This window comes from Balearica regulorum, chromosome 3 (assembly GCF_011004875.1).
Source record: "Balearica regulorum gibbericeps isolate bBalReg1 chromosome 3, bBalReg1.pri, whole genome shotgun sequence".
Taxonomy (NCBI): domain Eukaryota; kingdom Metazoa; phylum Chordata; class Aves; order Gruiformes; family Gruidae; genus Balearica; species Balearica regulorum.
In genome coordinates, this window is record NC_046186.1 from 90,900,347 (window position 1) to 90,911,191 (window position 10,845).

The following is a 10,845-nucleotide window of genomic DNA, read 5'->3' on the forward strand; positions in this document are numbered from 1 at the left end:
AATGTTTCATATAACTGTGTGACAAATATAAGGAGTTTTCAAAAGACTGTCATCTCTTTTTTTTTACAACGGTAGGTTCTCATTACTGGTCCTGCAGACACCCCTTATGCAAATGGTTGCTTTGAATTTGATGTATATTTTCCCCAAGACTATCCTAATTCCCCTCCACTTGTGAATCTGGAAACAACTGGAGGCCACAGCGTGAGATTTAATCCAAACCTCTACAATGATGGCAAGGTAGGTCAACTTTGTTCTTGTGGATAGATTTAACAAGGAAGTGAAACAGATGAAATTTTTTTTCCTTTTGCAATCAAATGATCAGCTGCTTCTAACGTACTGCAGGAACCTGTTTGGTTAAAACTGGTCTGCAAACTGAAATGGAGAGTGATTTAACAGTTTCAAATGGGAATGATCTCCTTTCTGAATAGTCTTGGAGATTTTTTTAAAGCCTCTATGAGCTGGATTGGACCAAAAAGCAAGTAATTTTGACCCAGAAAAATGTTCTTTTCCATCTTCTTTGCTAAATTAACCAGGCAGAAATCTATTTTGGCTAGCTGAAACACCCAGGATCTTTTCCATGGACAAAGTACGCTTCGTATCAGCTGCAACTGAATGTGTTTGCCAAGCGCCTTGTCTGTTTTTCCGTGCAAAAGTGCTTTTTCTTGAGGGAAGATACAGGCTTTCTTTAACCTCGATATCCTTTATAAAAGAAAATGTAACTCTAAAATATGGACTTAAAGACAGTTTTCTCAAAAATTAGTAAAGCTTTTGGAAATAATATTAAAAGTTAAAACGAACAAGTTTTCCCCATTCCCTCTCCCCATCTCCTTGGTATGCTGTGGCTCATTCTGAAGGCTCCCAAAAGGTAACAAAAAGTCAAGTGCATATCAGGGAGATGCAACTTCTATTTCTGTCAGAAATCATCACACATTAAATTCTCTGCAGAGCTATAGATGGCTATATGGATGCCTCCACTGAAGCACAAACCCACAAAATAGCTTTGGCTGCAGCACAATGGCACTCCTTCAGCTTTTTCTTTTTTGTGTGTGTTAACATTTAATCCATAGACTGATGTTTTTCCCTTATTGCACTGTCCTCATGGGTTCCCCATGCTCCCTGTTTTCACAAGCTATAATGCTCCTTTCCAGTACTAGACATGGGGCTTTCTCTTAATATGGACAGAGAACATAATTCATACCAGAGACTTCATCTCCTTTTTAATTTGCCTAGCGTTAAGTCTTGGCAAATGCTCACCTCTAAATGTCTTCTGTTTATTGTGTCTCAGTATTCCCTATCTTTGATTGTTCCATTTTGGTTCAGGAACTCCACAGACTCTCCTAAAGTCTAGCTCACTCATAAAACTTAAGGAATATTTTCCATTCCTTGATAGTTTGTGTGACAGAAACCACCTTTCACGTGCTTAAGCAGAACAACTGTCTTTAAAAACCAAAACAGTAAGTGTTAGAAAAGTATTTAAAGAGGGAAGTAAAGAATCAGATAGTGTTGATGATTCATTTCTTTTTGGAGCCACCAGGTTTTCCTTGGAGAAAAGTAATCTGCTTTGCCTTACTCATTTATTAACATACTGTTCTTGCTTATCCACATTATTTTTATCTGCTTTCATTTCAAATTAGTTTCACAGGAAACAAATTTGCCTTTTAGAATGCAGTTATACAAAAGTTTGTAAAAAAAAAAAAAAAATTAAATGTGATGTTAACATGATGTTCTGCCCAAGCAGAACATTTTTATCATAATATTTGTTTGTGGTATTAATAACGTCACCTTTTCAGGTGTGTTTAAGCATCCTTAACACGTGGCATGGGAGGCCAGAAGAGAAATGGAATCCCCAAACATCAAGTTTTTTGCAGGTGAGCATTTCTTCTCTCTATTCAGTAGATGTCATTTAGGAGTAGTAAGTTGTCTGTCAGTCCTAAGGATTCTTTTTCTAATACTTTTAAACCAGAATTTTCTTAAGCATAAGTAAGACCAAAGTCCAGAAAACGTCCATGGAACACTTTAAAAGAAACACTGCAGAGCAGACAAGGTCTTCAAAGTGCTCGTTCCAACCAATATTTCTATTGGTCTTGTCTTGAAGAGTGGCTGTTCATGTGTGCACCTACTGCCTGGACTTTGCTTGGATAATTTCAAATATTTTATTAAAAAAAAAAAAAAAGGAAAAACTTTTTCACTGTGTGAGTGATCAAAAACTAGGACAGGTGTCCAAGAGAGATTGTGGAATTTCCATCCTTGGAGATATTAATGTTCCCTTTCCCTTCACGGCTCAGTTACAATTTGGAGATCTAAGTTGTGGCTCCTTACACGGTGTCACTTCCCCAAGATACAACCTCTTATCAAGAGATGAACTGAAATTTTGGACTATAACTAGAAAATCAGCGTAGAAAGGTGCAAGTATTATGAAGTCTTATTTTCACTAACGTCCTTTTTCTTACATTAAAATGTTAGATTTGATTGTTAGAAATCTCATGCAGCGTTGAAGTTTGAAATTTCAAAGGGTTTTTTTAGGGTTTCATTTTGAAAATAGTAAGAAAGCTGTTAGAAGAAGTGTTGTCGCCGTCCCCCCCCCTTATACTGGGAGGAAAAACACTTTGTACCTTTTAAATGGAAACCAGCTGTAGGACTAAATAAATTGCTTGGAAAGAATTAAGCACTACATGTTTTTTCTGGCTCAAAGATTAAACTATTGTTCAGACCACCCAAAATACTTCAGAAATTAACTTTTATAACCCAAATGAAACTGGAAGATTGGTTTAGAGTTTCTCATTCATTACAATTATAATTCAAAGTAACAACTAGTTATTAAGGCCAAGAAAGTACAATGCTGCGTAGAAATTTCTGAGCCATAGCTATTTAAATATATGTGTGTGTGTCTCTAAAAAAATATAGAATTACAAAAAGCAAACCCCAGCCTCTTCCAGACACACGTAAAGGCCACAGATCACCAGAACACCTTAGATGCCTGAAGGGTTGGACCTGAAGTACCTTACCTTGGCTTAGCACATTTGCATTTTTAGTGTCATAAGTGGCTATTTTCTTGCTGGGACCTGATTTGCGACACATTCTGTGTGTTTTAATGCATTTATCCATATTTTAATTTTTAAGCATAACACAAAATAGCCATAGCTGCTTCCAGCTGGACGCATGGCAGGCGTGAGAGGCAACGTGACGGCGCACACGATACCATCTAACAGCAGCTAGCTGTAGCACCTGCTTGGGAAACAGAAAAACTTGTTTAATTTTCCTTCTCAGCCCAACGGGGGATGCTGGTTCTCGTTTCCCTCTGCACAGCCGCACGCCCTACGCATCAGGATGAAGTTATCCACCCTAGATGGCTCTTCTGTGCTACAGTTAAAGCACAGCAACTACACAACTACAAAGTGTCAGGGCACCAAAAGGAATAAGGGTGGGCATGTTTCTGTGAGGTGATGGTGGGTCCGAGATTAACCTGGGTCATTCCACCAGTTCTTGGGCTGTTGCTTTGATACGAGTTACTGATTTGGCATTGTGTCTATGGTGTGAGTACACATCGCAGAGAGTACGGCAGGCTGGAGTGCTCCCCATTGTGCTGGCATTGCTACAAGGGAAACTGGGAGAACGCCACACTTCAGCACAGGGCACAACTACCGGGTGGTTGGGGCACTGCCCTGTGAAAGAACCAAATTGTCACCGACACAGTGTCTGTCTGATGTGAGCTGTATGTTCCGCACAGTCCAAGAAAAAGGAGGGCTGTTGTCTTCCATATCCAAATTCACAAACTGGGCTGCTAAATCAGGGTATGGTGCCAAGCTTTAAATTGTATCTAGGCTGAGATACAATTTAGGAGGAGAGTCAGTTCCAGAAACAGCTGCCCTGATGTTTTTAATCTACTGCAGTGGGTGTCTTGCACCTAAGTAATGCCAGGTGCTGGAAATGCCATTCTTTAGCACATAACATATCACCAGTTTCACAGTATTTGAGGAAGTGTAAGTGTTCAAATCACCTTCTTGAAATTCTTTACAGTTCCAGAACTTGGTTTCTGTCACAGAATTGTAATCCTAATATTCTTCCTGGTCTTGGTCCTAAACACGTAAGAAAAACATATCCTTTATTTGAAACTGAAAAAAAAAACCAACCAAACAAACAACCACTTATGTCTTTCTGCCTATATAACAATGTTTTTGCATGTAACATAATTTTGATTAAGTACAACAAGTTGACAGGAACGAGCATTGTAATACTGGAAAAATTAGCAAGCCATCAAATCATGAATACACAATACACCTACATTTGGATTCCTAAGCGCCCCATATATATCTATTTAATTCTTTGTTTTACATGAGGAATATTTTGGGGTTTGTTTTAATGGCATGTGACACAGTGTTACATGTAAAATCTGAAACTAAAGGGCTGAAAACCCTGTAGTACCTAAACCAATTGAATGCATTTGAAAGAAAAAATGGGAGTGTGTATACCAAGATTAACTTCAGTGGTTTGCATTTCCCCTCCCTTGTTCCCTTTCCATCTAGTTCAGAATTAGAAGAATTAGGAAGCTCAGCCACGAGAAAAGCTCAAGAATTCTTGACTGAGATCTTGACAAATAAATACACTTTCTTTCACATAAGGGTGCAGTCAGATATCTCTTCCTTTGAACATTTTATTTATATTTTTGTTATTTTTTAAATTATATGTGTCATAGGACACAGTTCTAGAACTTACGATTTTATGTGTGTGTGGTAACAGTTTCAGTTTGAAAGCATGAACGTTCCGTACTTGCAAGTAGCTTGTATTACAAATGACAGTACTTTGCATATAAGGGAAGCAAAACTAGCTATATTTGTAAAAACAAGTGGGTGGCACAATTTGAATATTTAGTTTCTTCTCTTAACAGGTGTTAGTGTCTGTCCAATCCCTAATACTGGTAGCAGAACCGTATTTTAATGAACCGGGTTATGAACGATCAAGAGGTACCCCGAGTGGTACCCAGAGCTCCAGAGAATACGATGGAAATATACGACAGGCAACAGTCAAGTGGGCAATGCTTGAACAAATCCGAAATCCATCGCCATGTTTTAAGGAGGTAAGTTTTCTGAAATGCAGTAAATACCTTGTTTATTTATTTGTCTTGTTTGAGCCTTAAGAGTGATGCAAATATTTGGAAACATTGTGCAGATGTCCCTTTCAGTCTCCTCTTAATTCCCTGGGATGACTGACTGTAGAGACTGAAGTGAATAAGGATGCACCTGACTTCATGAATTCTTTTCTGGGAAAGGGGAACGTACACAAATTGGGGCTGACCTGTAGGGAGGCTTGGTGCACAGTTTGGTAAAACATAGTTCACAGGGTTTGGCTCATTCGTCATGCCAGGTGGTACCTTTTACATTCCATGTGCAAACTGTTGATCTGCCCTACAAATGGGCACTTGGTTAGTCAGCACAGCTATCTTGGAAGGATTTTTCCAAGAAACGGGAATTTGAAACAAGAATTAGGAAGCACTTTGGATACACCAAAACAATGCAAATTGCAAAAATGCTTTAAAACAAATGCCAGCCTGAACGTTCTTTATGGAAGGATCCACAAAGCATCTGTGCTAAACTAGAAATCTGTGCCCTTGAAATCAACTGTTTTGATGCTGATAAAAGTAATAGTAACCTTCACGCACTCACACTATCTTAGCAAACTTACTTGAAAGAAATCAAATTTGTTTGCATTCCTGCAAATAGACTAACTCACCCATAGCATCATAGCATATTTCCGTTGGTAGGGACTTGCCTCAGTGTCTCTAGTCCAACTCCTTTCTCAAAGCAGGTCGATCACATCTCAGGGACTCAGACATCTATGGCAAAGGATTCAAGGGAAAAAAGAGTTGGAGATACATTAACTAAGAGTATCTGTATGAATATTAATGCAAAATGGTTGGTCAAAGATGAGTCATCTCACAGTACTGCCAGCAAATACTTCGAGAAAAACACATTTTACTCCGCACTACTAAAACTGTTGCCACTTCTAAACTGAGGTGTGGAACCATCTTGTAGCGTCACCTATGCCTTCAGTTGTCTGCATACAAAAATGCTGAGAAAGCATCATTATTTTAGGATTATGCACATTGCTAAGGGTGCCATCTCCCATCCCTTCCTTGCTGTCCGTAAAAAACACCTTTGGAATGCAAAAATCTTTTTCCATTAAAATTACTGCATCTTGTGGAATAAGAAACCATAGACACTTCACCTGCATGACAGGAGTTAAATATTTTATCCACATGCAGGTGGAAAAGGGTGTGCTGTGTACTCTGGTGTCTTGAATTAATTAAGAACCACGGTGGTTGTTCTAAATTACCTCCTAAATGTTTTAGTAAGTTGAAGGCCACGATGAAGCTGATATTGTGACACATAATCAAATATCCTCTGCTAACAGGTCCTTTTTTCCTAGCTCAATGTAGCAATTTCACTTCTGCAAAAAATGTTCTCAAATTACAGTAAGTTTACATTAATTGAAGATATCAGGTGGTGGTGGGTGGGGCTCCCTGACAATAGTGCTCCATCATTCTTTTCACATACACAGAAATGAAGGATGTGCAATATTACAGTATTTGGTAAATGAATCCCAGTTTGCTGTTACTGCACTTTCAAAAGAATCTCAGCAATACTGTGCTTGCTCTGCAGCCTAGCTTAGCTTTTTTACTACTTGTATGAAAAAGGCAGCTTGTAGCTGACATCCTGCCCCTCTTCAGGAAGGTGAAGTGATAAGGTGTGCCCAAGTGGTGGTGTTTCAAGGGAAAACAAATCATTCCCTGAGATGGCTTAGGCATAGCACATCGTTACTAAAAGGCAGATGTTGAAAACAATACAACTGCTAGCTTTCTAAATATGGTGTGTAGCTGGGACTGAGTTAAGCTAAGCCACACGCACGGAAATGAGAAGTAGCATTAGGAGGTAGACAGCAGTTTGCAGAGGTTCCCTGGGTATTTGAAACTCCCTTCTGTTACCTGTGAACAGACAAGAGTTTCGCTGCACGGAAGAGAACTGGCCAACACTTAAAAGCTTTGCATCCAAATTGTTTTGTTCCGGTTTAGGTAACTGCAGTTTTCCTCATTTCCCAAGACAAGATTTTCTGGTTTTCCCTGTGTTGAGGTCTTTAGACAGTATGATGAAATCCGCAAGATTCTGAAAAGAAGTTTGAAGCCACAATAGCCTGCTGCTGTGAGGAGAAGTGTGAGGCTGAGATAGCTTGCCTTTGTCTTAAAAACACAATCATACTAGTTTAAGCTCAGGGTCCTACCCAGTGCCTTATCAACGTGAGAACGCCCTTTCTGCTTCTCTGAATACCTATTCCCTATCGTTATGTAAAGCGGCCTGTATCTTTGCATATGAAAAAATGGAAGTTCTGCACTGGAAAGCATTACGTCTTTCTCTGATGCAATAGTTGCATTTTGGAAGAACACTAGATTACATCGGCAGCTCCATCCAAATGAAAACGCGTCTCTAGCGTAGATTAGCTGAGCACTTCTCTAAGAGACAAGCTTGTTGTTAAGACCTCTCGGGTTTTTGTAGGATTGTGTTAGGAACCTTAACAATGATGATCATTCAGTAACAACTGCAAAGGCATCCTGAAAACTTAGCTCTGAAAAAGAACGTACATCCTTCAGCTCCTAACATCTTTTTGTCTTCCTTTCACTGTCTTAAATGACAGGTAGGCTCAGGAGATCTAAACTGCCAGTCTTTGGGAGTTCTTCCAAGTTGTATTATGGATATAAGGAACGCATCCAGAATTGAAGTCAATTATGCTTTTAATATGCGGTTTTTCTTTAGACAGATAGCTATATTCTCTAACCTCTAGAGGGAAAGATGATTTTGTCAGTTATGTTGCAATATTGCCAAGAACTCTCTGTGCTCAATAAAATTTCTTTGATTTTATTGTTTCTTTCACCAGGCAGAGTTTTAGAAAACTGTTTAAGACAAAGCCAACACTAAGTAGAGTTTAACAACTTTGTCTGAGGGTTGATTGGTTGGGGTTTTTTTAACCCCAAATCTGTACAGAAATACCGAAACTATGACGTGATCAAATACTGGTTCCCACCCAACCTGAGGGCAGCTCAGCTATTATTCCCTGGGAATTCTGGTTGTCCCCAGAGGTGCTGCCTCTGCCCGTGGCAGGTAACTGTGGTTGTACCTCTGCATAGCAGCTGGTACGATCCTTCTTCTCTAGGCAGAAGCCTGCTACGTTCCTGTGCTCGTACTGTTGGCAAGGTTTCTGCTTATCTGCCTTCTGTTCAGGCAGCAAGTGGTTAGTGACAGGGGAAGACATGGTGTATACTTCTACCTATCCTTCTTTAATAAAATAGGACTGTGAAACCAACACTCAAAGCCTTAATAGTGTATCTGTGTCACCCTGCCCCTATGCAAACATAAACATCTGTATGTAGTGCCTGCATAGTAAGATCATCTTGGAACTGAGGAAGGTGTCTAACATTCTGCTATCACTTTTTCGTTCCCCTGGTGCGACTATTTCTGGCGCTCCTTTAACCCTCACCCAGGTAACACAAGTGAATGCTGAAAAGACAGGCTGCACAGAAATCCTAGATTCATACGGACTGGAAGAGACACCCAGGCCAGCCTCTTCCTCCTCCTCCTCCAAACAGGACCAGCTGAATTCCAGCCAGGTTTCTCAGGGCTTTTTCCAGTTTGGCCTTGGAAACCTCCAAGGACAGAAATTCCACAATTTATCTGCAACCTGGTGCAATGCTGAATTATCCTCATACTGATTTCCCCCCCCCCGCCCCCTTACAACCAGTTAGACTTAGGGGTCTTGCAGATTTTGTATTGTTAAAGTATATGGTTCTTAGAAAACACTGAACGCTCTGTTCTTTCATTTGGAATGTTTTCTTGCAGGTCATCCACAAACATTTCTACTTGAAAAGAGTGGAGATCATGGCTCAGTGCGAGGAGTGGATAGCAGACATACAGCAGTACAGCAGTGACAAACGGGTAGGCAGGACCATGTCCCATCATGCAGCAGCTCTGAAGGTGAGACTTGCTTTCACCATTTTATGTTCTTTCATCCAAAGATGACAAATGGCAATGAAATTGCTCAGCAGCTGAGTTTTATAATAACAATAGAAAACCCCAGCAACTTTAAAACGTGTAAACAAACCTCAGTTTCCCAACTGTCAAGAGATAAAGTGTATGTGCGCTCCACTTCCTCAGTATTTTTTTTCTACAAGTTAGATTTTCCTTTTGTGCCTGTCCTGCCTATTTTTCTGTAAATACTTAGGTAAGATATAGAGAGTTTATTTTGTTCTCTCTAAGGTTGGGTGGAGGTTTATGATAAAGTTGTATTGCAACCAATTCCTTGCCAGAAAACAAGCTTTTTGAATAGACAAGCACAGTTACTAGATTGTGGCACATTACAATTAGTTTTACCCTGTGTTAAACTTTTATAAACAGTTATAACCGTTAGAGCGTTTTCTTCTTTCCTAGCCAACTGCTATCATTTGTGTAGTTTGTGTCCACACAGACAACAGACCTATACTACTGTTACCTTTTTTTTTTTCTCCCCTGAGGAGGGAAAAAAAAAAAATTACAGGCGTCTTGTTCCTATTGCTAGACTTGCGTTCTTTCAGTGGGACTGGTCATCAAAGTGAAGTTCCCGTTAGTCACTGTGATCCGTGTACCAAATCCCTGGATGCCTGTCTCTCGGACAGATCTCATCCAGACCATGAACTCTGCACAAATTTGTTTTGGCTGTATGACCCACCTACGCCCGGCCAGTTTCTGCTGTGATCACAGAACACAGATATGACTCAACCGCAAGACAAGTCGCGTGGCATTTCTGTCGATGCACTCGTTTGCTGCTTTTCTGTTCACTGCCAGTCATTTGTCCCTAGCAGCACCTGCCCATCACGCTGTCACTGTGACACTCTGTCACCGAAAGTACCAGTCCTTACCTACAGGGGAAGGCTTATACAGTCACTGACGCAGTACATTTAAAACTTGTCTAGCTAACCCCTTTTTTGCCTTATGTTCTCCAACGTTATGAAAAGTAGCGTTTTGACTATGGTCTCTCCCGTGCTGACTTCTTTTTGCATATTCAGCGTCACACAGCTCAGTTGCGGGAAGAACTTCTAAAACTTCCCTGCCCTGAAGGATTGGATCCAGACACTGAGGACTCCCCAGAAAAGTGCGGTGCCGCAAGTTCAGAAGAGACTGTGTTGCACGAACAGGTTAAACCCAGCAGCAGTAAAGATACGCCCGCTGATTTCAAGTTATGAGTTGCATTGACATGGACTTTCTAGACACAAAGGCTTTGAAGCACAAGCCAAATATGTCAATATTTGTATGTAAGAAGCTAATTATGTAATAGGTAATGAAATTGAAACTATACTATGCCCTTAAGGATATACAGTTTAATTCAAGATGATCTTTTATTTACCTGTACAAGAGTGTAAACTTTTTTGTGCTTTTATTTTTCAATTGTGAGAACCACTGATTGGTATGTTTAAAAAGTTATGTATACAAGAAATGGATAAATCACTGATATATAAGGGAAACTACCTTAGGAAAGAATGTTTACTGAATGTTTATTATTTTTTTTTACTTGTAGAGTGAGGGCGGTTGTAACAAAGAATATATATTGGTCATTCTTACAGCTACTATTTAAAGTCAGAAAATTTTCACTGAATTTGATAGATTTTACGTTTGGCCATATATTCATGCTCATATTTGATTCTAAAGAAAACCTCCTGTATACTTCAATAAACGTTAAATGGACATGATCCCTCTTTTATGATTTACTGGTACATTTTTTAAATAAACTGCCATAAAATACGTTCTAGCTGAAGACTTGCACTTGTAT

At 39.6% G+C, this 10,845-nt stretch overlaps 1 protein-coding gene across 2 annotated transcripts in view; it reads left to right on the plus strand.

Moving 5' to 3' along the window:
• The window catches only part of BIRC6 (baculoviral IAP repeat containing 6), a 184,833-nt gene extending 174,068 nt beyond the window's left edge, over positions 1-10,765 (plus strand). For both annotated transcript variants that reach the window (XM_075748914.1, XM_075748915.1), the window contains exons 70-74: positions 76-237; positions 1,791-1,868; positions 4,886-5,074; positions 8,883-9,017; positions 10,085-10,765. In XM_075748914.1, the coding sequence (XP_075605029.1) occupies positions 76-237; positions 1,791-1,868; positions 4,886-5,074; positions 8,883-9,017; positions 10,085-10,261 (741 nt within the window). In that variant the 3' untranslated portion in view covers positions 10,262-10,765. The remainder of the gene's footprint in view (positions 1-75; positions 238-1,790; positions 1,869-4,885; positions 5,075-8,882; positions 9,018-10,084) is intronic.
• Positions 10,766-10,845: the final 80 nt, after the last annotated feature.